Source organism: Perna viridis, chromosome 14 (assembly GCF_037379345.1).
Source record: "Perna viridis isolate PV_CMFRI_1.1 ecotype Kerala chromosome 14, ASM3737934v1, whole genome shotgun sequence".
Classification (NCBI taxonomy): Eukaryota; Metazoa; Mollusca; class Bivalvia; order Mytilida; family Mytilidae; genus Perna; species Perna viridis.
In genome coordinates, this window is record NC_142458.1 from 25,955,304 (window position 1) to 25,982,302 (window position 26,999).

The following is a 26,999-nucleotide window of genomic DNA, read 5'->3' on the forward strand; positions in this document are numbered from 1 at the left end:
AAGTATTGTATATACCGGTAAGTCAGTGATTCGGAAGTCACACTTCTGTAAGTATTGTATGTATATGTAAGTCAGTCATACCGAACTCACACTTCTGTAAGTATTGTGTATGTAGGTAAGTCAGTAATACCAAAGTCAAACTTCTGTAAGTATTGTATATATAGGTAAGTCAGTGATACTGAAGTCAAACTTCTGTAAGTATTGTATTTATATGTAAGTCAGTGATACCAAAGTCACACTTCTGTAAGTGTTGTATACATAGGTAAGTCAGTAATACTAAGTCACACTTCTGTAAGTATTGTGTAAGTAGGTAAGTCAGTAATACCAAAGTCACACTTCTGTAAGTATTGTATTTATATGCAAGTCAGTAATACCAAAGTCATACTTCTGTAAATATTGTATATATATGTAAGTCAGTAATACCGAAGTCACACTTCTGTAAGTATTGTATTTATATGTAAGTCAGTAATAACAAAGTCGCACTTCTGTAAGTATTTTGTATGTTAGCAAGTCAGTTAGTCTCACTTCTCAATGTTGTCTGCTTTAAATCCAAAGCATTGTTTTTATGGCTTAAAATGTGTTGTAGAGCAATACAGACATATATAGACAATAATAGTGCACTGATTTGACAAAAACTTAGATATACATAGTTATCACAAACTCTAGAAAGGGCTGGGCATGGCATTGCATTTTCCTGTGGTTTTTAAACCTCATCCATATATCGGTTTTATGTCAAGTATTTAGTGCACTGCAATTGTCTATTTTCTAACTTTAAGACTTAAAAATTTATGTATCTGGGTCAACATATTTTTCTTTTTTTCTTCATCAGAAATTTGATGTACAACAGTATTGTAATAAAGACTACAAGGGGAGACTACCCAATACAATTACACATGTGTAAGTGATAGTTACATATAAACTGTTACATCCAGAGTACAATTAAGAAAATCTCAAGCTGCTTCATAATAACTTATAGTAATATCATTAATCAAGCAACAGGAAACAATTTAATAGTTGTAGAAAATTATTCATGGTTAAACGATATCCTAAGAAACTAGTATGAAATAATATCCATAGGATAAGATTTCATAAGAAACTAACATGAAATAATATCCATAGGATAAAATTTCATCCAAATAGTTATATGTCTTACATTAACACTGGTACAAGTTTTTGAAATGATATACACTCAGTCAGTGTGGAATAGTTCAAACTTCGTCATTATCAGTCTATTTTGTTGTGCCCACAAATGTTACAAATTATTCAATTGGATGTCATCTGTATGTGCATGATCACTATTGTTGAGGGATATTCATACACTATTCCTCAAAATGGGTTCTTGCATATTTTTTAGAAGTACATTGAAAGAGGAAATAAAATCTATGCGGTAGAATTATATTAATAGCAATTTGTACAAGCATTAAAAAAAATGATGTTCAAAATGAAGTTCTTAAGTTTTGATAGGGCTATTTTAAGGTTCATTATGCCTTATATGTTTACTATTCCCCATGTGCCAGTATTTTCTAATCACTGGAAGACTATTCAAACTTGATATTTAAATCTACACCTTCATAAACATTCAACACCATATTCTAATTTAGTTTGCATGTGTTCTTTGTAATTATTTAATCATTAATTATCTTTGAGAGAGAACTGTTATTTTTAATGACAGCTATCATGCAATGTTTATTGGTTAAGAGATTGATATTTAAACCCATGTGACCACCATAAAACTGGTTTAAACACTTTTTAAAATCATTAGATAACATGATATGCTTTATTATTGTACAAGATTTCTGAAGGAAGTACAATGCAACTAGAAAAAATAATTCAAAACACAATATTCTAGGTTTACATAGAAACAGTAAAGCCTGTCTAAAATGAACTATAAAAAACCTGTCTAAATCAAACCCTGAATAATCCAAGAACCTGTCTAATTTGAACCTTGGGTAATCTAAAAACCTGTTTAAACAAAACCCTGAATAATCCAAGAACCTGTCTAAATCAAACCCTGAAAAATCCGAAAAAACCTTTCTAAACCAGACTTTTTTTAATTTCCAAGAAATCAATTAATATACATTTTTAACATCTTAAACTGACCACCTTTCTTAACCAGCTTATTTTTTTTCAAGTCAAAAAGGAATTTAATTTAGACTGGCTTAAGGACGTATCATGCCTTATTGATGTAATTCTTAATTGGGAAAAAGTGCAACAACTAAGGTCTCCAAACAATAGTATTCTACTGCTCAGCATTGAAATTCAATTCTACATAATTCTTATTTTATTTGTAATGCCTTGACTGGGAATCAGATATACTGGATCCTAGATGGGTTCCTGACTGGTCCTAATTTGAGACTAGTGTAAGTAAATGTTTATTTTAAGATGTCACAGGAGGCTATATTTTAAGATGTCACACAGGATGATATATTTAAGATGTTATGAGAGACTGTATTTAAGATGTTACAGGAGACTATGTTTTAGGATGTGACAGGAGACTATATGTTAAGGTATTACTGGAGACTATATTTTAAGATGTTATAGGAGGCTATATTTTAAGTTGTTACTGGAGGCTATATTTTAAGATGTTACTGGAGACTATATTTAAGATGTTACTGGAGGCTATATTTTAAGATGTTACTGGAGACTATATTTAAGATGTTACTGGAGGCTATATTTTAAGATGTTACTGGAGGCTATATTTTAAGAGTACATATACATACTGGCTTAGTATATTTTGAATGTCAATATTTTTGTATTCAAGCCTTTGACCGAGTAATGATTGGCTTCAGTCTGCTTGTTTTTGCACAAGTACAGGTTTCACATAAATTTATTTTTTCAATGAAGAATCAAGATAGGATACCAAGTGAAACTATTTTTCTGTTACACTAGGACAGTGAAACTGTTTTACTGTTAGGTTTGAACTATCCCAGGAAAACTTACACACACTAACACACTGCAGTTGATAGGGTGCCAGCTTATAGTACCATGGGTACTTGAGGTTACTGCAGTTGTAGGGTTTCAACTTATAGTACCATGGATACCTGAGGTTACTGAAGTTGTAGGGTGCCAGCTTATAGTACCATGGGTACCTGAGGTTACTGAAGTTGATAGGGTGTCAACTTATAGTACCATGTTGGTAGGATGTCAGCCTATTGTACCAGGGGTCCCTGGTGACAACAGTAGGTAGGGTGTCAACTTATTGTATCATGGATCCCAGGTTACTTGAGTTCGTAGGGTGTCAGCTTATATAAATTTAGTACCATTGGTACATGAGGTAAGTGCAGTTGGTAGGATGTTGGCATATAGTACCAGGGGTGTCAGGTTACTCCAGTTGATAGGATGTAAGCTTAGAGTACCAGAGGAAACTGAGGTTACTCTAGTTTGTAGGATATTGGCTGGTATTATCAGGTGTAAATGAGGTTATTTCATTTGGTAGGGTGTCAGCTTAGAGTACCATGGGTTCTCCATGTTACTCCAGGTTATTCCAGTTGGTATGTTGTCAGATTATACTACCAGGGATCCCAGGTTACTACAGTTGGTAGGGTGTCAACTTATAGTACCAGGGTTTCCAGGTTAGTACAGTTGGTAGGATGTTGGCTTATTGTACAAAGAGTAAATTAGGTTACTTCAGCTGGTAGGATATCAGCTGAAAGTACTTGGGGTATTAGGTTTTATTCCTGGCTGGTACTTTTGTAAATTTTGTTGAGTTCATCATGCTCTAAACTGTCACAATAGGGTATAGTCTTGTCTTGTTACTTGATTGTTTCAAGAGAATGTATGTTAATTCCATTCAGATGCATGGAAACTTTGGCATTTACCATCCATTGAGTTCAGTATTAAAAATTCAATATCTTTGGGTTAAAAAAAAGTAGAAATGATAAATAAATATTTTTACATAGTTAAAGTGTTACTGTATAGCGGGTTATTTTCATGGGGCTAAATTTTCACGATTTTGAAGGCCAAACGCCTGGAAGATATTTTCGTGGTTTTTTTTTTCACGGTCTGAAGAGGTGTGACAAATTATTTTCACAGGTGAAGTCCTATGTATGCATAATTTTTACCATTGTTTCAAAAATATTAGAGTCAAAACATGACAATTTTTCCTTTACAATAAAACTTTTTATAGAACACCCTGAATGGATTGTAATGTTGAAACTACAGTTGTAAGAAGTACAATATTTTATTAATTAGAAGATAAAACATACATGCAGATAAAACACATAAAATATATCATTGAATCCAGTTAAAATTTCATGTTTGTTCATTTCGATCGTGACGATCGTTTGAAAACATATTGGGGATTAAAATTGACAAAAGTATAATGAACAAATGAGAACTATTTCTTCTCACTTCTTGAATTTACTCATTAATCTCATTACTCTATCTACCGTTAATACCGGAAATTAAAAGGACAGTTTTTCCCTGTAAAGTACCGAAGTATCGTATTAAGAAATGACTGTTACATTGGCATAAAATTTCACGGTTTTTATTTTCGCAGTTGTTGCCGATCCACGAAAATAAGCAAAAATTAAACCCCTGAGAAAATAACCCGCTGTACGGTATGAAAAGCTATATATAGAAGAATTTGCAGTGTACTGCAGCATTAAGAGATTCTAGAAGTAAACAATAAAATGCAGATGTGTCTTTGAATTTCAATACGTTCTACATCGAATATTCCAGTATAGGATATGAATCTAGAATGAGACTTACATACCCTATTATATCATTAATCATTTTCTTCAATTAGTTTTTAATTAATGATGTTATTTTTACAATTTTGTCTACATGTAAAGTAGAGACATTATAATAACAATATTCTTTGACATGGTTGGCATTTATAGCTACATGAGCTAACTGTATATCATGAAACCCAAGAAGATGAATTTATATATTTTTATAATGTCTAAATTCATAAATTTGTAGTGGAATAGAAAATAACCAGCTTACAAGAATATCTAAAACCCATATCAATAAATTAAAGGAGACTTCCCAACTTCATCTGTAAGTATATATTGACATGATACCTTGAAATGAATTGGTTTAGTTGTAGCACAATTATGAGTATTGTTAGATAGCAAACCCTGTAAATCTGTCTTAACGATTGGAGCTGTTGTAAATGTAAAATTATGGACTTACGTATGGTCCTGATTTTTGCTATTTTCTTACAGAATAATGATAGTGTCTCTCAAACTAGGTTAGCTTTGTTATTAATTTTCAAGCTAATACCTTTTCAGATATTTAATCACAATCATAATTGAGGAATCCACTGTTATTCAAAATTGACATTTAACTTTTTTAGGAGTCATTTGTGGTCATATTAAGCTGCACCTTGTGGAATATTATATTTTAAAACAAGTTGTGTTCAGTTTTTTGATATATGTGCTATTGTAATCGGTCAAATTACTTTTCTCTTTTAGAACATAATGGGTGTGGACAAGTCTTCTCCATGTATTTCTGTCCAGAGCTGTTTTCTTCTTACCTCTGTCCTGGTCCTTAACCCTAACATGTTCTTCTCTTTCCAAAAGTCTCTGTCATATACAAAGTGTACATGACAGATTAGTGACAAATATTAAGTTTACTGAATAATCCGTAGTCCATTATATATGTGTATATATACATGTACCTTATTTTCTTAAGATTATCTTTTTTCTTACGATTTCATGTATATGATCTTGATGTTTTAGGAATTTGTGTAACAATGCTATAGATTATATCCAGCTTTATGTCTTCTCAGAGATATCCAATCTCAAAGTCATTTAATTTAGTACATTATCTTTAGAAGATAAAAGTTTGAGGAAGGCAAGATTGTAATTGGAATCCTTAGAAGGTCTAGAGGGGCAAGCCTGTGAAATTGCTTAATCTGAATGTGTTAGAGATTTAATAGAACTTAAAGAGAATTTAGGAAAAATGTAATTAGCATATTTTCTTCTTCCATGCACAATTAATATGCAGATTGACTGGTAGGTCAGAATTTTTATGAAACAGCACATATTCAGTCTTGGCCTTGAGAATTTTTAAAAGTACACATGTACTTTGAAATGCATTGTATATGTAATTTATGAAAAACATTATGAAATGTTGCTAAGATCATAAACAGATTTGGAAAAATAGTATTTCAGAATCAATTAAAGTGCTTACACTTTCATTAATTTCATTTCAGTGAACTTCATAGGAACAGTTTGTCATCTATACTAAAGGTGTCTTTGAGAATCTTGAAAAACTTGTTCATTTGTAAGTTCACAGGTGACATTTTAAGAATTTTTTTTCTTTATGTAAGCTTTACGATAAGTATAGCATATTTAAAATAGTTATTTGTAACAATCTTTGTTAGTTACAATAAATATGTAAATGAGCTCATATCAAACATTCTAATTAAAACGCTTCAGCTAAAATTGCTCTATGGCAAACACTTCCTGAACAAAATATTTGTGCTATAAGAGCTTTTTTGTGCTTGCTTGCTTGCACAACTTAATAGAAAACTGGATGGGTATGTTGTTCACTGAAAGAATTCTATGAAATTGAGAAAAGACTTGGAATAATGATGGTTCAAATAGTATGAAGGTAGATTTCTGATAAAAAAGTTGGGGAGGAACATTTTAGCATCTGTTTTGTATTTCCACCAGTTATAAATTTTAATTAGCATGTGACCACCAGCTTTGCATAATGGAACTCTAAAAACAGAATCTTGTGTTCTTGTAAAATTTTCTTAATTAATTTTGCTAACTCATGCCAACTCATAAATCTTATTTTGCAGAGATCTCCATGCCAACAAGTAATGACACTTGGTAGGGAAGCATTTATAGATCTGGATAGTCTAGAAGAGTTCTGACTCCATTCACAGTCCCCGGAAATGTTGGCAAGTCTTTAAAATACTTGTAAGTTAATTTTTTTCACTGTTATTTATGACCTATCCTAAGTAATTTTAGGCAGTGCATACATATGCTTATGCATACTACTACTCAATAGATTCTAATCTCATGCAGCTAAAGTACCCTTCATAGGACTGACTAGAAACTTATACATTTCAGCATGCAAATTTGGTCAAAGTAAGACAAAAAGTTTTTTCTACTAGAGTATTTAGCTTTAAACTCACAGATGTTATAGTTGAAGACATCGATAGTCTTGAAGTTTTGTAAAAAGAGTATGCATTGCCTAAAAGCGATAACACCATTTCTTTTTGAAGAGTATAGGTTAGGTTAAACTGTTTCACTGTTAATGGCACATGCAGAACAGATCAGAACATAGATGTGCAGTACTTAATCAGTAGATATTGCTGAATATTCATACATATATTTGAAATAAAATTTATCCTTTAAGTAGCTGTCTATGTAAGAATCATGCAAAATCTAAAAAATGTGATACACCCAAAAAAGGCTACATATTTTTATTTTTGTGATTAAGTTATTTTATGGGTCTATATTATGAAATGTGTAATTATTCATTCAAATCTGCCTGCTCTTAGAAGATAATCAACATTGAAAATCCAGTAGATTCCATAGTATTTGAGCATCGTTTACAGAGTTATCTCCCTTAATTTTGAAATTTACAGTGCATTCTATACAATTTATCTCCTAAGAGCACGGGTTATATGAAAAACCACATGTTAATTTCTGTTTACTATGACATTTAAAACAAAATATCAAAAATAAAAATATGTAGGCTTTTTACCTATGAATCACATTTTGCATGATCCTTAGCTGGAGTGCTACTTAAATAAATAAATAATATCAAGAATAAATCCAATATTTATGCATGTTTTGAACTGTTAATGATCTTTTACATAAGAAAAAAACGCATTTTCATATTGTTTGTTTTTGGGACTGAATTTGTGATGAAAGTGACATTTTTAGACGTCCAAGATATCCTTCAAGCTTTTAAAATAATTATTTGAGACACTTTTTGTTATTTTGCATTCTCTCTGTGACATGTCACTTTCGATTGATGATTTTTTGATCTCATCATTCTGCAACCGGCTAACTTGCTGTAGAGTTCTCTATGATCCCTGTGGCTTAGCCCCAGCTTGAGCTGTGCTTGGTGATATATAAAACTTGTAGTATTTATTCAGCTGAGAGTCATGAAAGTAATTTCTGTTAGATTATTTACAATTTTATATTTGTGATTCGGTGAAAGAGTAATCAAGGGAACAAATGTTATAGCGGTAATCTAAAGAATGCAATCCAGAGACAAAGACCAGACATGGTAAACAGATCGACATACACAACAAAGAACATAAAGTAACTAAAATCATACATACAAAGTAACAAAAGCAAATGAGCAAACAATTATTAAGTCGTGATGATAGTTATGGACAATTTGAATCATTAGTGCAGATTTATTTTCATGGAGGATGAATGAAAGGACTTTTTCTACACCTCTGTTTTATGGTATACATGTAATACTTGGTAATGAACAAATGCTTATAAAGCACATTACTTTTTCAATAAAGGTTATAGAAGGATTGTTATAACTCACAAACATGTGAATATTTACTGAATTATTCTGGTTTTTATAAATAATATTTTTTTTTAGGTTTTTAAGCAGTAATGCATTGACACACGTACCTCATCACATATTCATGGAGAACAGCTTTGATAGTATTGAAATACTGTAAGTATGTTTCCTTATAAAAGTGACACATCAAAATTTTCTCTACAATTAGCTTAATTTTTGTTAAAGTTTCTATCTGTGTTCCTGCCCATAAGCCTTATGCATAGACTGGGACAGATCAAGAATTTTATGTTTGTGGGTGCATAAATAGAATTGAAAGTGGAAGGAAATAAGGCAAGAAAGATGTGTTAGTAGTCTTTGTGAAAAATCAAGATTTCATGCAAAAAGAAAATTTCTTCAAATTATAGTGCAATGTTTTCTTGGTCTACCCTAATGAATATATGCCTGATATTTGTAAACATTTCTACTTCTATAAAATGTAATCTGAAGTAGATATTTTGTTGTTATTTATATTTATTCATCTTATATCATTTTATGTTTTTTTGTACTGGAAATTGATATATTCACACCTGTTAACCTTCCCTGATTTTAAGGAGACTACCATATTTGAACTCTGTCACCCACAAAGAGTGTGTCTCATGCATTTATCATGCATTTTGTAACAGCCATTAAAAGTAAAAAAAAAAATCCCCCTCTAAAAGACAATTTGAAGATGAACAAATGTACATGCAATCCCTGAAATGTGCATCCTTTCATGAAAAATCCTTCAAATAAAATTATTTTTACAACTTCTTCATTTTATGTTTTTTTAAGATATAGTTTTGGCACAAATTACAAATGTGACTGAAATTGATGAGAAGGTTATGGGTCAACCTTGCGCGGTACCTACCGGGAGAAGGAGACCCAACTAGATCCCTTCTGGACAGTGAGTAGCTTACAGACACCGTAAGTGTTTATTGGATTATGAAGTCAATAGAAAAATAAGGAGAACTTTTTAAGAATTTTAAAAAGTGTTATTTATGAAATATTACTCAGATTCTGTTATTCATGGGCATGGAAATATACTCACTACAATGATTCCAGAACTTGGAAGGAAATTTAATAATAATTTTTAATGAAAGTATGATACAGATTATGTAAGTAATAAGCATGCTTGAAAAATATAAAGCAACATTTATTGTTCCCCCTCCACTCTTCTTTTAAATATCATGAAGTGATAGTATTGTATATATCCATTTTTGAATGATAGATGATAAAATAAAAATGCATTAAACATTTAATGTATGGAGTCCTGCCTTCTTGTAAACCACAGTTTAATTGTCTGAAGTTGCTTTGGAAAATTACTTTTGGTTCCTCTTAAAGAGGTGCCTGGAACTTCATGAACCATAATTCTGGTAGGATGATATCACATTTGCACTATCAGTATATTTGTTTTTAATGTACTTATCTTGGGTAGTCCCCTGCAAGCATTGCAGTCAAAAGTTCGATAAATATATGGCTCTTGGTTTTAAATACAGTTTACACAGGCTTCATTTTTTTTCTCTTTTTTTTTTGAGTTGATCCATTAATTTAGAACAAGTACACTATGTCATTTATTTTGTAGATTCCTGCATAAAAATGATATCACCAATGTTACCAGCTTTGACTATTGCCGACTTACGTCACGGACACAATTTTACTTATCTGGTAATGAACTGACAGAAAACAGCATTGAAGATGATTCGTTTACTTGTGTTCCAACTTTAGAAAAATTGTAAGTATAGTTGTTATTATAGCCCCGCTTTGAAAGAGAGGGGCATATGGTTTTACCCTTGTCCATGTTTTTAAGTTCTTGTGTTTCCATGTGTCCTTAACAATTTTTCAGAAAGAACTCATCATATCTGCTTAAGATTTTAACACATTCTCCCTGTAGATAGGTCATTTTAAATTATTTTTCAGAAAAATTTGATAACTGCTTGTTTACTGAGGACTTTGTTTATTGTCCTTATGTTGAAAGTGGGGGTATCACTAGTGAGCCTTCGCTCACAGATTTCTTGTTTTATAATACTTGTATATAGACAATGAAAGGTCACTGACTTGATGTAGAGGTAATATACAAATGAGGCTTAGAGCTGCTAAAAAATTGAGTCCTGTCAAGCATTTTCAGTGTCTTGAGCTTAATTTGTTTTTCCAAGTTTTTATCAAATCAGTACAGTTTTTGATAATTTTCTTTTTACTGCAACAAATATTTAAAAAAAAAAAAATCATGTTTTAAGCCAAAAAAAAACCCCAAAAAAACAAAGTGTTTGATTTTAAACTGATGACATCCAGGCAACCTCAAACCATTATAATATTTGTGACATCAAAACAAACTGCTATATTCAGTCAGTGACAAAATTTTGGTCAGATCATTTTGACTGTTGTAGTATAAATGTCCGTATTTTACACATATTGTCTGTAATAGACCATGTTTGTTGATTTTTTTAGTTTAAAAATTTGTTACTTCTTTACAATCAGTTGAACAGAGAAAATAAAAATTTGATAGAAGCTAAATTACATTGTTTGTCCCAGCTATGAAACTCCATAAAAGTTGTAAGACATGAAAAACGATTATTGTATAAAACATTTTTCTTTGTACATTGTATTAATTTTTGTTATTTTTGCTGTTGATAGACCTGATTTTTTTCTGCTTTGAATAAGAACTCCTCGTTTATCATTGTCATTTCTTTTTTACTGCACATTTACTTCCAATATTTCCTATTTCTACTTAATTGTTAGCTGAACTTGTAAAATCAGGCCTTCGATCAAATAAGAGGGTTAAATAGTAAAAAAACTGATTTTTCACACTATGAAACTCTGGTCATTTATCATAACCATTAAAAGAGTAATCAAGGGAACCAAGGTTATAGCGGTAATTAAAAGAATGTAATCCAGGGACAAAGACCAGACATGGAAAACAGACATACACAACAAAGAACATAAAGTAACTAAAATCATACATACAAAGTAACAAAAGTAAATGAGCAACTCGGACTCCACTAAAAACTGGGAGCATGGACCAGGTGCACCAGTAGGGTAAGCGTCCTCTGCTTTTCTAGAGTTTTCTTTTGAGTTGCTCATAAAAAGTCAAGTCCGGGGTAGACAAACGAGGAAAGGAAAACTATGACCCGTAAATCAGTTTTCATGGTGCTGATGGATACACCATAACAATCCACGAGTTCATGATGACGACCATAAAACTTTTTGTAGCAACATAACCCTGTTCCAGAAGCCTATTTGTTAGAGTTCTAGCGAGATAGAAAAAGTCTGTGTAGTTTTGGCAAGCTCTGGCATAACGTATGAGTTGTGATATGAACACTCCATACGCAGGAGCCGAAGGGATGTCGCCACAGATGAAAGGAAAGTTGACAATTCTGAATGAAAAGTCATCACGTTTGTCGTAAAGTTTGGTCAATAGTTTTCTTTTAGCATCGAATTCTAAGTGTAGGTCAAGATATGAGGCTGACTTTACAGTGTCTGTAGTATCCTTTATCTCAAGTTCTTTTGGGTAGATGCGATGTATCAATTCCCCGAAATTAGGACAACTAAAAAACAACTCTTCCTATGTTTATGTCCTTAGATCTGCCACTTATAGTGAAATATTTTTGGCTGGTTACAGTGTAAAAATTCTGTTGAAAAGTTTTCCTGTACTTTTTCTGTAGTACAAAATTACCAAAATCTAAGTGTTAATATCTCCAGTGGGCAACTTTCATAATTGCACTTTTATTTTTGAATGCAGTTTCTATGAGGCTTACGGAAGGATTTCCAATCTAAAAGTATTTGGGACCTCCTATATTTTAAATTTTTTTTTTTGATTGGTATAGTGTAAAAATTGTGGGGAGAAATGTTACTGTACTTTTTCCTTAGTAGTACATAAACAAATTTTAAGTCTGGATTATTTCCAGTGGACTATTTTATTTGCACTTATATTTCCTAATACAGTTTCTATGGGGCCTACAGAAAGATTTGCCATAAAAAAAACTGGGATTAAGAAATGCATGAATCACCCATTATAAGCCTCTGCCTGGTTTTTAGGCAGAGGTGTACCTAATTAGTATCACACATAGATGTGAGAACCATTAAGAAAAGAAACATCTTATGCTGTACTTGCATGTTTAAAAAGACCTTGCAAGTAATATTTGTTTTATACTGTAAAAAGTTTAGCACTAAAAATCTTAATGGCAGAAGCAGGTTGATGTCTTACTAAGTTTGTAATTACATTTTTAGGAGACTTAATGTAAACAGAATAAAAAAGATCAAGAAGATTCATTTCCAGAACTGCCCCTTAACTACTGACTTACGGTTAAATAACAATGAGATTGGTTGGATAGAAGATGGATCCCTGGAACATATTGGAAGAACAGGATATCTGTAAATATTATGCAGGTTTTATGGATATCTTAATTTAAAGTAAAACTTGCCAAAAATATAAAAAAAAACAAGTCCTGAATGGTATTGGTTTACTGTTATATAATGTGTCTTCCAGTTGTCCAATTGGTTTCAGAAATACGAGGCAGGTGTAACATGTAAGAGGAAAAGTTGAATATATTGATATGAAAAAAAATGTTTTTTACAGTATTACAACTAAGATTTATTTTCTTCATAATTTAACGAAACCTTAAGATGGGAGCTATAAACATTTAATGTTGTTAAAGATACAAAATTTGAAAAAATCCTTGCTTTGTATTACCCATGGTATTACAGGTTAACTTCTTGTCAGACTTAAATTAGGCTCCCATTGTTTCTAAGGTCAAAGGTTATATTTGCATTTTATTACCATAATGAGGACTTCATCCTTTATAAACAATAAACAGCTTCTAGTTTTGCAAGTGATTAAACTGTGTACAATGAGTTTTATAGGTACATGGTACTATGTTAGGTTCTATTGATAGAAAGTTTTGTTTGAATTAAATTTTCATTACCGTTAAGCGGGTTATTTTGGCAGGTCTAAAATTTGATGATTTTGAGGCAAAAATTTATATTACAAAAAATTTTTGTGTTTTTTTTTTTGGTAGTGATAAGTACTCAAGCTCAGTGTAAATACCAGAATTTATTTTGGCATATTTTAAATGACCATTGAAATATGTAAAAATTAGCACCTTGCCTAAATTACCTGTTATATAGACAGTATATGGGAATATGACATTACAGATAAAAGACTGAAACTACTGAAAAATATGATTGCTTTCTGAAATCTTCAGGGTGGTAAACACCTATAAACAATTCTGGTCAAATAGTTAATTTCTATTCCATCCTATTTGAAATACTGTATTAACATAGTCGGAGATATATTTAATTTTTTTTCCAACAAAGTTGGTATAGTTTCGCTTTTTGCCCTTAGACCTTAACGAAGCTATTCTATGGGAACTATGTCACCAGGGGTCAGTTTCACAAAAAATTCCTACAAGTAAAATTGATTGTATCTTATTTCCCAAAAGAAAATAGCAATGTGACGTCATACCGTACGATGAACTTAATACTTATAACTTTTTGTGAAAATGTCTGCTGATGGTAATTGTATTTCCCTATTTGCCAAACACTTATAACTTAGTGGCATAAAAAAAAGGTATCAAAAACTTAAATCGCTCATCATGTGTTGTTGGTTTTTTAATGAAATGTAGAAAATTTTGAGAAAAAAGAACAAAATTTTACTGGGTAGTCTGCAATTTTAAAGATATATAATACTTATTTTCATTTGTTGTTTGCTTTGACTATTTAGTTTCTATAGTCTTTCCATTCTTAAGTTTCTGTGGTCTTTCCATTCTTTAGTTTCTATAGTCTTAGCATTCTTTAGTTTCTATGGTCTTTCCATTCTTTAGTTTCTATAGTCTTTCCATTCTTAAGTTTCTGTGGTCTTTCCATTCTTTAGTTTCTATAGTGTTAGCATTCTTTAGTTTCTATGGTCTTTCCATTCTTTAGTTTCTATGGTCTTCCATTCTTTAGTTTCTATAGTCTTTCCATTGTTTAGTTTCTAGTCTTTCCATTCTTTAGTTTGTATGGTCTTCCATTCTTAAGTATCTATGGTCTTTCCATTCTTTAGTTTCTATGGTCTTTCCATTCTTTAGTTTTCTGTGTATTTCATCTCTAATGGTGAAGACCTTTTTTAATTGATTTTCAGAGACAGTGCTCTATCATTACAGGTACTTTGACAATAATTGACTGTACACACTTCCAATGGGAGGAGATTTCCATGACTTGACTGTAACATACTTCACCCTGAATGGTAACAGGCTGTCATCATTACTCAATGGAACTTTCAAAAACTTTGTTATCACTGGTGATAGCAATGGTGTAGGTCACTTGTAAGTTATTATTTGCAATGGTGTACACGGATCACTTGTAAATTTATTATTATTTTGGGTGGCAATGCTGTGGGTCACTTGTAAGTTATCAGTTGGTTTGACAGTGGCATGGGTTACACTTGTAAGTTGTTCCTGCTGACTGAAGTTGCATAGGTCACTTGTAGGTTTTAAATATTGTAAGCGAAGGTAATGACACCTGTAGATTTATTACAGCCATTTGCTTACAGAAGTGTACTAGAATATTTGGATAGAAGGAGTTTTAAGTAATTAAATTGTCAGACAGTTGCCATGGAGACATTGATTTAAGGACTTAAAGTAAGTACAAAGTTGTGATTTCAGTATTTTTATTATTGCAGCCATGTGGAAGACAACAGAATTGCCACAATAGAAGGTCATGCCTTCCAGTCAGTGACATTGTTGGACAGTAGTGCAGTTATAGACTTGACAAGCAATATAATCAAAGACCTACAACCGTATGCCTTCATTGGTGTTTCATCTTATGGCATTAATTTCGATGGAGATACTTTGGGGTTATTCCCCCTTACACCTTCAATGATATATCAGTAACCAGCTTCAATTTGTAAAACACTGGAGTGACAGAAATCCAGGAAAATGCATTCAATAACATTAACGTACAAACTTTGTAGGTATTCATTATAAGTATAAGTTTCTGTAAGTATCAGGCAAAATGGAAAAAATCAGAAACATGCATGTCAAAAACTCACTGATCTGACAATACAATTTTACTCAAGGGTGATTTCTTTTTTCAAAATACAATTATTTGATCTCTGCATCACTGAATTTGTTCAGAAATTTTTCAATAGAATGTTAGAAAAAAATAAGTCTTGACTGAGTTACCTGCCCTTAAAATGTTCATTTTCCGTATATTTCATTGAAATTATAACTCAATTAAACAAACAGATATGGAAAATTATTTGTTTTTTTTCTGGATTCTAATGATGCAAGTAGTAAAAAATACACTATCAAAATGATGGGGTTTTTCATACCATGTTTCACCCACTGCCTGATTCTTACAAAGACTATCACTTGAAACTAATTTGTCTTTACTTTGAATTGCTATAAGAAATTTTACCCCAAAATCCTAAATGTTACCACAGCCTTCTTGGTACCATTGTAAATCTGAGACATTGGGCTACTCGATGATACAAATATATGTCAGTTTACTTCCTTTTGGTAGAAAGAAAAAGTTTGAAGAATAAAAAAAAATAGATTGTTGCCTAAATGAGATGTAAAAAGTGGCAAAAAAATACAAAAATGTTTCAGTTTCTTATTGGTGACAAAAGATTTATAAATGGGAGGTATAAGGGAACCTGAAAATCACTAGGTTGATGAGTGTGAAGGAGGGGGGAGGTATCTCAGCCCACATACTATATACTCTACATAACATATATTGACTAAGTATGATGACTAAACATATCTGGATCTATTATAAACTTATATTTAACTCTGTTTGAAAAAAAAAAAAAAATTTAGTCAGTCTTCAATAGCATCAATTATACATATTTGTATTGTTAATGCCCTTTGATGTATTTTTCATAATAGTACACGAACTTTCCAATTATACTATTTGCTTTTTTTTTTAGATTGGATGTTTATAGGGTATATATGCTTGTTCACTATTCTTTTATTTTTTCAGGAATTTAAATGATAACCAACTGACCAGCCTTGATGTTTCTATATTTAGCAGTACCTCAAGAGTAACAACTCTTCATTTTAATAAAAACCAGTTAGCTGACATTAGTTCTGTAGCTTTTGAAGATGTTACAGTCACTCACCTATATCTTAATGACAATCAGTTGTCTGTCTACCCAATAGCGCTGAAAGAGATTACGCCTGCTAACATGTATGTTAAACAGTCTATGGGTCATTGAGCATCTTCTTTCCCTTCACTTCACCTATCCTCTTCTTGCCCACTGTCACACAAGGTCCTGATACACTGTCTCCATTTGTGGCTGACCTAGTCTGTCATCCTTGCTGATATCCAACAACTCCTACCCTGTTGTGATCTCTCCTGCTCTGTAGTCTTCCTCCATGTTGTTTTAGGCCGTCTAATTCATCCCTTCAGAAATATTATGTTAGGGATGTTGATATCTTTTAAACCAAATATTAAATTTGAGAAGATGTGTATTCTAACAAATAAATCATTAATACTTTGTAAAATTACAATGTAATATACTTAATTAATTATGGGAGGTAATTATTTGTTAAGGATGTACTGCAAAGTTTTCCCATGTAAGTTTTATAACATTTCTTTTCCATCATAATCCCACAAACCAGGTTTAGAAGTATGTTAGATTGACCTTGCCATCCATCAGACTGAGTCCTCATTTTTAATAAGTGCTATTAGTCCTTTACCACTGATTGGATTTCCATGAAACTTAAACATTGTATGTAAATGCTTTGTGCTTATATATGAAGGAAGGAAAATGATTATAATTGGATGACTGCAATGGGAGATAGTCTTACTTCAGGGTTTTGAGCGGAAGGATGGGGATAGGAAGGGGGTCAATTATAGATTACAAGAACTGTAAAAAATGTACTCTTGTCCGCATTCTACTCCCATCTGTAATTTTTCAGGAATTAAAGGGGTAAAGTCACTAACACTATTTTCAGGCCTACAATTTTGACGAAATTTCTAGAGTTTTCAACTTTGACATTTTTAATTACCACGAAGGAACTTTTTAGTGATTTAACAGGTAACTCCCTTGGATGTGAGTGTAGTACAGCTTACAGTCTTCACTACGTCAATCCTGTTGTTAGTGGTGGGAGATGTGCCAGGCAAGTGCTTTATCTACTGCAACATTTGAAGAAAGTCCTGTAAATGATACAGTGTTAACCTACTATACAGATGTTAATACCAGTTCATTTCAATGCAGTAAGTACCTGTACCAGTATACTATGGAAAAACTTTCAATCATGGAGGGCCTAATCTAGACATTGATGACAAGGAGAAGTTTCAGTAAATTCTGTTCGAAATATAACAATATTGACATTTTTGTCTATGTAATTTATTACAAAAACTTCTCCCTGTCAAAGACAATTGGGAGAAGTGAGCAGAAAGTTTTTGCTAATTTCTCCCTCTAGATTAAGTCCTGATTACCATAGATATTACTGTAATATTATTATTCAATATATAAACTGACTGAAATATTCTGGACACCAATTCTCCCATTGGAGCCTAAAATTTCATGGTTGCTATCACATTTGTCCAATGAAATACGAGGCTGTAAGCAACATTGGTTAGGTTGCCATGGTTAACCATCATGGATATCACATGATGTCAAAGCAAACTCAATACCAGTTGACTGCGTCAAAAAACCAATTAATGGTACTATTTTTCTGGTTTATCTGTTTGCTGCGAAATAATGATATTAGTAAACTAAGAAAATTATATGTTTACTGTGATTTATAATGATATGGCAAAATTCAGTGGTCTTATTAAAGCTTATCAGTGACATGCCTTGACTGCTGTCATAAATCTTCATATTTTAGTGCCTGTTTCACCATTTCAAAAAAATCTTCTTTTGAGATCACAATCATTTTCAGTTGATAAACAGTTTAATAGATAAAAAAAAAATGAATAAATTAAACTCAACTGAGAGCTGGAGCAAAATAGTTGACATATTTAATTTTGAGGAGTGTTGTGAGAAAACAAATATTTTGCTTTGGTCATTACTTTGATGTTTCTATGAATGTCATTCCTTGGATTGATGGAATACTGGGTAATATATAATTATACTTATAGGTGCTAGGAACATAGTGGCCACTGCAGTATCATCAACTGAGCTAAAGTTAGAATGTGATCGTCCCCCTTATCTATATGCTGTGTTTAGCAATGATACAACTGCTGCTGTTACAGATACAGCTGATGTCACAACATGGTGAGAAGTTGATCAAGTTCAGTACTGTGAACTGCTCATGAAATTTAAAAAAAAGATATGTAGTGATATAATCTTCATGATCAAATCTGTAACGTCATGGGGGCAATATATATATAGATATACATTTGATATTTGGTATATTGCTTCACTACGACCAGCACAGATCGAGATGGAATTTCTGTCAATTTTTCATCGAGTTAAAGTATTGAAAATTAATGCGGATTCAGTTTTGCACTTTTCTTTTTAACAAATTATTTGACAGACATGACAAATTTTATCAATAATTAACTTTATTCATCAACACGTCCCCTTTTTCATCACTTTTTTCCTGTCAAGATTTTCGCATTATTTTTGTCATTTTCAAAAAAGATTTAAATCAGTTAAGAGCACTTTTATTTTCTTTAGAAATTGTTTTAAATTTTGAATTCCATTAAATAAAATTAATGTTCTAGCCAAAAATGTATTGGAAAGTGTCTGTCCTGTTTTTTCTCGTGCTATTTTTAGACCAAGGAAAACTGGTGTACCAACCTCCTCCACCCACTACTGGCTCCGCCACTGAAGTAACACAGATGTAGTGGTGTGTAGATGAAGAACAGCAATAAAAGCACTCTTCTTTTGCTTTTAGGGATTTTGTGTCATCAATTTATATGGTTGTTGCCACATCCCTTCTTTATTATTAAAAAGTACAACATAACGTGTAAGTACATTCAGCACTTCTCAACACTGTCTTTAACTTTTCTTTAGAATCTATATTTGTATATATATAGACAATTGATGTAAGAAGTTCTAATTCTGTTCTTTCATACCCCAAGCCAAATAAGAAAAAAAGCTTGCTAGACAATCCCTAGCACTACTGGGGTAATAAATAGACCATCCATTTAGGCCTAAAAAAATGTTGTTGATCACCCTACTGACCCTCCTTCAGACCCTCTACTCATTAGCTGTGAAGAAAAAAAACGATGTAAAAATTCTGCTGATTGTCTTTCAGAAAATAAAGAAGAAAATCGAAATTCACAGTACGAAGTCTAAGGGGAACAATTCTTGAGCACAAATCTTTGACTGTATTTTTACTGGCATTGAAACTTAAAAACTCAACATTCAAAGAATGTATGACTGTAGCATGCGTGTCCAGGCATTCTTTAATCATTGTAATCAATGTATTAAATATATTACCGTAAGGAGCCATGATTTTTTAATAAAACTTTGTTATCATATCTTATAGAACTGCAGTGCTCTTGAACTTAAAAATATTTATTGCTTTTCCAAAACAAGTACACTTGATCATAACAATTAAAAATTTATCTTTTACATGACAATGTTTCCACTAATTTCAGATTCAAAACAAGGATTTTTTTTAAAAAGAAGGATGGCATTGATGAGACCCATGTGAAATCACAATTGAAGAAAAAACTAAAAGGTATATGTACTGTTCTCTAAGATTTACATGAAAATAAACAAATATATATTAAATTAATTGTTATCAAGTTTTCTGTGATCTCAAACTTTCTTTTAATCTATTACAATGATGCTTGTACAGGAACAGGAAAGTATCTGCTGATTGTCAAATTTAGTAATAGTAGACTTGAGAATGAAGAGTAATAACAAAATTACTGAATTGATAAAATCTAGATTGTAGTCAAAAGGAATATTAGTAGTCTAAAAGGAAAGTCAATATGTAATACAAATGGGAATATCAAGGTGAAAATCGGAAAGTTGGAAATCATGACAATGATCCTAATCTTGAACACACAGAGCCAAACTAGCGAAGTCCCCTACTTTAGTTCATTGTTTTAGTTCATTTGAAATCAAAAACTATTCCAATATGAAATATGGCAGGTTGGTAAACAAAGGGGTAGAACAAATCGCTAACATCAATCCTATCCCTCAAGAGGCTGGTGCAAAGAAATTGAGATATCCTCTCTTTTCCATCAAGATATTCTTGTAACCTGCCAGGTTTCAAGTCAAAAGCTATCCCAGTATCCAGTCACAAACTGTATATTCGTAACAGGTCTGTGTTAAGGATACAGGTTTACCTGCCAGGATGTTAAATACTTTTACTCGCTTTTGATTTACGACAGCTCAACACTGCTAAGAACCTATTCTTTCAAAAGTTACTCTTAAAAAAGTGTTCCAAGTCAATGGCTAATAAGCTATTCAATCAAAAAAAAAAACTTGTTGCTGAAACAAATAATCAAACTGGTCAGAAAAAAAAAGTGTCTTGGAGGTGCAGTTTTTGTCGTATTTCATGACCTTCCAAAAACCTGGAACTGCTATACAATACAATGAAAGTCTTTTTGTTTCCTTCTTTGGCTTGCACTGGCATGTTTAAGAGGAATATTGGCAATATGGAGTCAAACACAAAGACCAAATCAATTAGGACACAATAATGCACTATTTGCTAGTTTTCTTAAATATAGCTATTGATTCTTGTATGGGATGGAATTTGAGTTGATCTGATTTAAAAAGTTTGGAATTGTTTGCACCAGCAAAAGGAAGTAAGCCATACAAAAATGATACATTTTGTCTTGAAAATCATAATTGACCTTTGACCCCATTTTGTAAGAGACATGACCACAATCAATGTTTACGACATCGCTATTTCAATAGAGCTTGAAATACACTTTCCAGCGATATATAATTTGCCATATTATATTCCGGTGCATTGAATTCTCAATAATCGATAGCCTGCTATTCTACTATATGTATAATTTTACATGACTTCGATTTTAGATTCCAAAAGTTTGAACATTAGCTTTTTAAAGTAAGGATGAAAATGGTTATTCTCGTTCAGTTTTACTTCTGCCATTAGAACAGGACTGAAATTTTCAGGTCAAGAGAAGATAACTGTTGGTTATGATGAGGAATTATGGGTATTTATAAATAAAGTCCTGGTGGTAGAAATCCTTGTAAAAAGATTGACCTTTCTCCTGCAAAGAATACTGGTCAGTAAATTTGTGGTTTATGAACCATTTCATTGAAAGCATCCGACAGTAAATATATTTTTAAATGATAACTTTTACTTGCATTTATATTAAGGTACAGGACACTTTTAATTATAAAAATTATCATTGACAAAGTGATCGATATAATGCTTATTCAAACAGTACCAAATTGTTCAACTCTAATAAACACCACATTTTGTGCTTAAGGATGGCTGTTTTTGAATAGGAATTGCCCTGTCTGTCTGATACTCACATTTCTTGTATGCACAACTCCCAAACTCCTCAAGGGACTTTAATGAAAAGTTTGTACGAAGGTTTGACATCATTTGTAGATGTATGAAGGAATATTATCATTGTCAAGTGAATTCAAAGGGAAATAGTCCAAGATAAGGTTATCAAGATAGTCATTTATTTATTTTAACCATGTTTTATAGATTTCAGGGGGAGGTAATTTAACAGTAGAATCAGGAACTATCGTGAGTGGAGAGTGTACAGGGCTGACAGCCTCAACAGCTACTGTATTTCTGGATCTTGGGGTATGGAATTTTTTGTTACAGCTATAAAGGAAATAAATCTCATAAATTTTGAATCTGAACTTCATTCAAAAGGCTAATATATAATGGCTTAATCAGGAGCATTTTCGAGTAACAATATTCCTTGAATCATGCGTTCATTGTGTATATTGTACATGTTTGTACTTGATAGTTGTCAACTTTATAATACTTATTTTTAACTATCAATTAGAAAGAAATTTTTTAAATTAATGTGTAACTTTTTCTTGCATTGGAATATTAAAGTCAATACCAATTGGAATGGCAATTGATGGAAAGTGTTGTCATTTTAGTTTTCAAGTTGACACGGTCTGTTCATAAATTGTAAGGAGTTAAAGGTTTTTTCATGTAATTTTCTCGAGATGCACATAGTCTTTTTCAATTAAAGGACATTGATTTATTTTTCATTAAAATCCTGTTTTGTCATTATATTTAACTTCTGAAGTCTTAAAAGTAGGGATTTGGCTATCATATGCTTTAATAAGCAAAGATCAGCTAAGTACAGATCCATAGAATTTGAAAGGGGATTCCAGAGAAAAGGGTTCATGGCTATTAGCTGTTCATTTATGTCAAAATGTTTAGCAAAGTTAATATAATTTTCCAACCAAAAAGGAAGGTGGGGTACAGTGTTCAACCCCAGGAACTCAATCTGGCCCTGAAGATGTTATTTGGTCTATACACACTCTATTTATTTGATATATGTCACAAAATTTCTTATCTGCTCGTAGGAAGATGACTCGTATCTGTTAGAGATATTCCATGTTGAGAGAGCAGGTTGTTCATCAGAACTTCTACTTCACTTTGAGGATGTTTATTTGACCAATCATCCTGGTGATGATGTACCGATGCATTATAAGTTTACAGTGGATGAAGATTCCCATGTGAATGGTCTGGTGGGCCAGGTCTCACTCTTGGATGTCTTCACTCAGGGACCGCCATACTGTATAGAACTTTATGAAGGTAAAGTTCATGGACGGGTGGGACATTTCTCACTCTGGGATGTGTTCACTCAGGGACCACCATATTCTATAGAACTTTATAAAGGTGAGGTTCATAGTCTTTCTGTGGGACATGTTCACAGAGAGACTGCCTTACTCCATTGAACTTTATGATGGTGAGGTTCATATTCTGGTGGGACAGTTCTCATTGTGGAATTTGTTCACTCAGGGATCGACATACTCAATAGAACTTTATAAGGGAGGGGTTCATAGTCTGAAGCTTACCATTTCACATTTAAAGATGACACAACAGCCAATCATGATGCAGACATTACTGTAGCTCCTCCTACATATACTTATGAGAATGTCACAGGGTCCAGTCTACAGTATATTTGTATGTTTTGATTTTTATATGTCCTTCACAGATGGGTTGTATTGTGGTATACAAATTACTGTTTGTCCATCTGTCCATCCACATCAACATGTTGCATGATAACTTGAGAACCCCTTGTACAATAAACTTTTTATTATTGTTTGTTATAATTGTCTCATAGTCTGTAAATTTAAATTTTGGATAAAATTTTATCTTTAATTTCAGAGGAATTTGAATTTTTTTTTCATTTTTTATAGGATTTTTTTCACATGTCACACTGTAAGTCCATCATAGAGTGGGTGTATCATGCCCTCATAGCTAAGCTGTTTATTTACATTATTATGTCTCTTCTCAAGCAATCAGCTTTAAGTAATTAGGGTAGCTAATGTTCTTTAACATATTTTATGCAATGATATTCTAGAACTCATTGATCAAATTTGACATTTTCAGAAATAGTTTATTAAAGATATGGTTTCCTTCAATCTTCAACCTTCATTTCTTGTTCTTGCAGCTTGTAGCAGTATCACCCAGTCACCTGACCTATCAGTCCCTGGTACTGAGACTTTCTCTATATCCATCTTGGATGCTTTAGTGACCCTGGCATCACAACTGAATTATGAAGTAGCAACTCCTACAATTTAGTTTTCAAAGTCATTGATACAACGGCTGACAAAACTGGCTCTTCTAGTTGTAAAGTGAAAATTTCTCTACAAGGTATATTTTTTACTGACAAAGTGACCATCAACTGCATCAACAAGGAGGCATCATTTACCGTGACATCTACTGACTAATTAAATCCTCATTATGAAAAAAAAAAAAAAACTTACTAGGTTTAATATTTTTTACTTATAATGTGATCTAGACAGTCTTGTACTAATAGTATTTACCCTCATGGATTTTCCATAGTTTCTATGAATTAGTTAAAATTTTGAAAAAATTAGGATTTTTGGATTGTTCACCTTACTGGTGCACCTGGTTCATGATTGCAGATTGTAGTTGAGTCTCAGGGTTGCTAATTTACTTGTGTTTCCTGGTACATGTTATTTTGGTTATGTTGTTTGTGGTGTGTCTGTTGTTATTTTGGTTATGTTGTTTTTGGTTTGTCTATTGTTATTTTGGTTATGTTGTTTGTGGTGTGTCTATTGTTATTTTGGTTATGTTGTTTGTGGTGTGTCTGTTGTTATTTTGGTTATGTTGTTTGTGGTGTGTCTATTGTTATTTTGGTTATGTTGTTTGTGGTGTGTCTGTTGTTATTTTGGTTATGTTGTTTGTGGTGTGTCTGTTGTTATTTTGGTTATGTTGTTTGTGGTGTGTCTATTGTTATTTTGGTTATGTTGTTTGTGGTGTGTCTGTTGTTATTTTGGTTATGTTGTTTGTGGTGTGTCTGTTGTTATTTTGGTTATGTTGTTTGTGGTGTGTCTTTTGTTATTTTGGTTATGTTGTTTGTGGTGTGTCTGTTGTTATTTTGGTTATGTTGTTTTTGGTGTGTCTGTTGTTATTTTGGTTATGTTGTTTGTGGTGTGTCTGTTGTTATTTTGGTTATGTTGTTTGTGGTGTGTCTGTTGTTATTGGTTATGTTGTTTGTGGTGTGACTCTGTTGTTATTTTGGTTATGTTGTTTGTGGTGTGACTCTGTTGTTATTTTGGTTATGTTGTTTGTGGTGTGTCTGTTGTTATTTTGGTTATGTTGTTTGTGGTGTGACTCTGTTGTTATTTTGGTTATGTTGTTTGTGGTGTGTCTGTTGTTATTTTGGTTATGTTGTTTGTGGTGTGACTCTGTTGTTATTTTGGTTATGTTGTTTGTGGTGTGTCTGTTGTTATTTTGGTTATGTTGTTTGTGGTGTGTCTTTTGTTATTTTGGTTATGTTGTTTGTGGTGTGTCTGTTGTTATTTTGGTTATGTTGTTTGTGGTGTGTCTGTTGTTATTTTGGTTATGTTGTTTGTGGTGTGTCTATTGTTATTTTGGTTATGTTGTTTGTGGTGTGACTCTGTTGTTATTTTGGTTATGTTGTTTGTGGTGTGTCTGTTGTTATTTTGGTTATGTTGTTTGTGGTGTGTCTGTTGTTATTTTGGTTATGTTGTTTGTGGTGTGTCTGTTGTTATTTTGGTTATGTTGTTTGTGGTGTGTCTTTTGTTATTTTGGTTATGTTGTTTGTGGTGTGTCTGTTGTTATTTTGGTTATGTTGTTTGTGGTGTGTCTGTTGTTATTTTGGTTATGTTGTTTGTGGTGTGTCTGTTGTTATTTTGGTTATGTTGTTTGTGGTGTGACTCTGTTGTTATTTTGGTTATGTTGTTTGTGGTGTGTCTGTTGTTATTTTGGTTATGTTGTTTGTGGTGTGTCTGTTGTTATTTTGGTTATGTTGTTTGTGGTGTGTCTGTTGTTATTTTGGTTATGTTGTTTGTGGTATGTCTGTTGTTATTTTGGTTATGTTGTTTGTGGTGTGTCTGTTGTTATTTTGGTTATGTTGTTTGTGGTGTGTCTGTTGTTATTTTGGTTATGTTGTTTGTGGTGTGACTCTGTTGTTATTTTGGTTATGTTGTTTGTGGTGTGTCTGTTGTTATTTTGGTTATGTTGTTTGTGGTGTGTCTGTTGTTATTTTGGTTATGTTGTTTGTGGTGTGTCTGTTGTTATTTTGGTTATGTTGTTTGTGGTGTGTCTGTTGTTATTTTGGTTATGTTGTTTGTGGTGTGTCTGTTGTTATTTTGGTTATGTTGTTTGTGGTGTGTCTATTGTTATTTTGGTTATGTTGTTTGTGGTGTGTCTGTTGTTATTTTGGTTATGTTGTTTTTGGTGTGTCTATTGTTATTTTGGTTATGTTGTTTGTGGTGTGACTTTGTTGTTATTTTGGTTTTGTTGTTTTTGGTGTGTCTATTGTTATTTTGGTTATGTTGTTTGTGGTGTGTCTGTTGTTATTTTGGTTATGTTGTTTTTGGTGTGTCTATTGTTATTTTGGTTATGTTGTTTGTGGTGTGACTTTGTTGTTATTTTGGTTTTGTTGTTTTTGGTGTGTCTATTGTTATTTTGGTTATGTTGTTTGTGGTGTGTCTATTGTTATTTTGGTTATGTTGTTTGTGGTGTGTCTGTTGTTATTTTGGTTTTGTTGTTTGTGGTGTGTCTGTTGTTATTTTGGTTATGTTGTTTGTGGTGTGTCTGTTGTTATTTTGGTTTTGTTGTTTGTGGTGTGTCTGTTGTTATTTTGGTTATGTTGTTTGTGGTGTGTCTGTTGTTATTTTGGTTATGTTGTTTGTGGTGTGTTTATTTTCCCTGTCAGTATCCTTGGATTATATTCTTTTGGTTATTGTTTGAATCATGTTTCTCTTGTTTACTCTTGTGCAAAATACGACTTAAAATACAGATTGTCATAAAATAGTTCTAACATCTAGGTCTGTTATACAATACTGTTTTGTACAGACATAAGTGATATTATCTGTGCCCATTTCTTTGTCATTACTATAACTCTATACATTTGGACCTGCATTATTTTAGAATGTGATGATTTTATTGGGGTTTCCAATGGAATTGTCA

General features: G+C 32.2%; 1 protein-coding gene and 2 long non-coding RNA genes across 5 annotated transcripts; all 3 read left to right on the plus strand.

The window, feature by feature from the left end:
* The first annotated feature begins 831 nt into the window (after positions 1-831).
* Positions 832-8,610, plus strand: LOC148598782 (uncharacterized). Its single transcript, XR_015918456.1, has 4 exons — positions 832-897; positions 6,161-6,231; positions 6,755-6,875; positions 8,530-8,610. It is a non-coding gene; the product is annotated as an uncharacterized LOC148598782 (long non-coding RNA).
* A 674-nt stretch (positions 8,611-9,284) lies between these two features.
* Positions 9,285-18,665, plus strand: LOC148598783 (uncharacterized). Its single transcript, XM_088562168.1, has 7 exons — positions 9,285-9,393; positions 10,052-10,201; positions 12,694-12,837; positions 14,607-14,768; positions 15,125-15,411; positions 16,426-17,664; positions 18,535-18,665. Exons 4-5 carry the CDS (start codon positions 14,641-14,643, stop codon positions 15,333-15,335), a joined length of 339 nt encoding a protein of 112 aa, XP_088418294.1. The 5' UTR covers positions 9,285-9,393; positions 10,052-10,201; positions 12,694-12,837; positions 14,607-14,640; the 3' UTR covers positions 15,336-15,411; positions 16,426-17,664; positions 18,535-18,665.
* A 2,216-nt stretch (positions 18,666-20,881) lies between these two features.
* Positions 20,882-24,227, plus strand: LOC148598784 (uncharacterized). Of its 3 annotated transcripts, XR_015918713.1 has the most exons (5): positions 20,882-21,165; positions 21,500-21,660; positions 22,047-22,148; positions 22,892-23,123; positions 23,986-24,227. It is a non-coding gene; the product is annotated as an uncharacterized LOC148598784 (long non-coding RNA). The 3 variants fall into 3 exon arrangements; XR_015918715.1 differs by having other exon boundaries at positions 21,500-22,148; XR_015918714.1 differs by lacking the exon at positions 20,882-21,165 and having other exon boundaries at positions 21,397-21,660.
* The last annotated feature ends 2,772 nt before the right edge of the window (positions 24,228-26,999 follow it).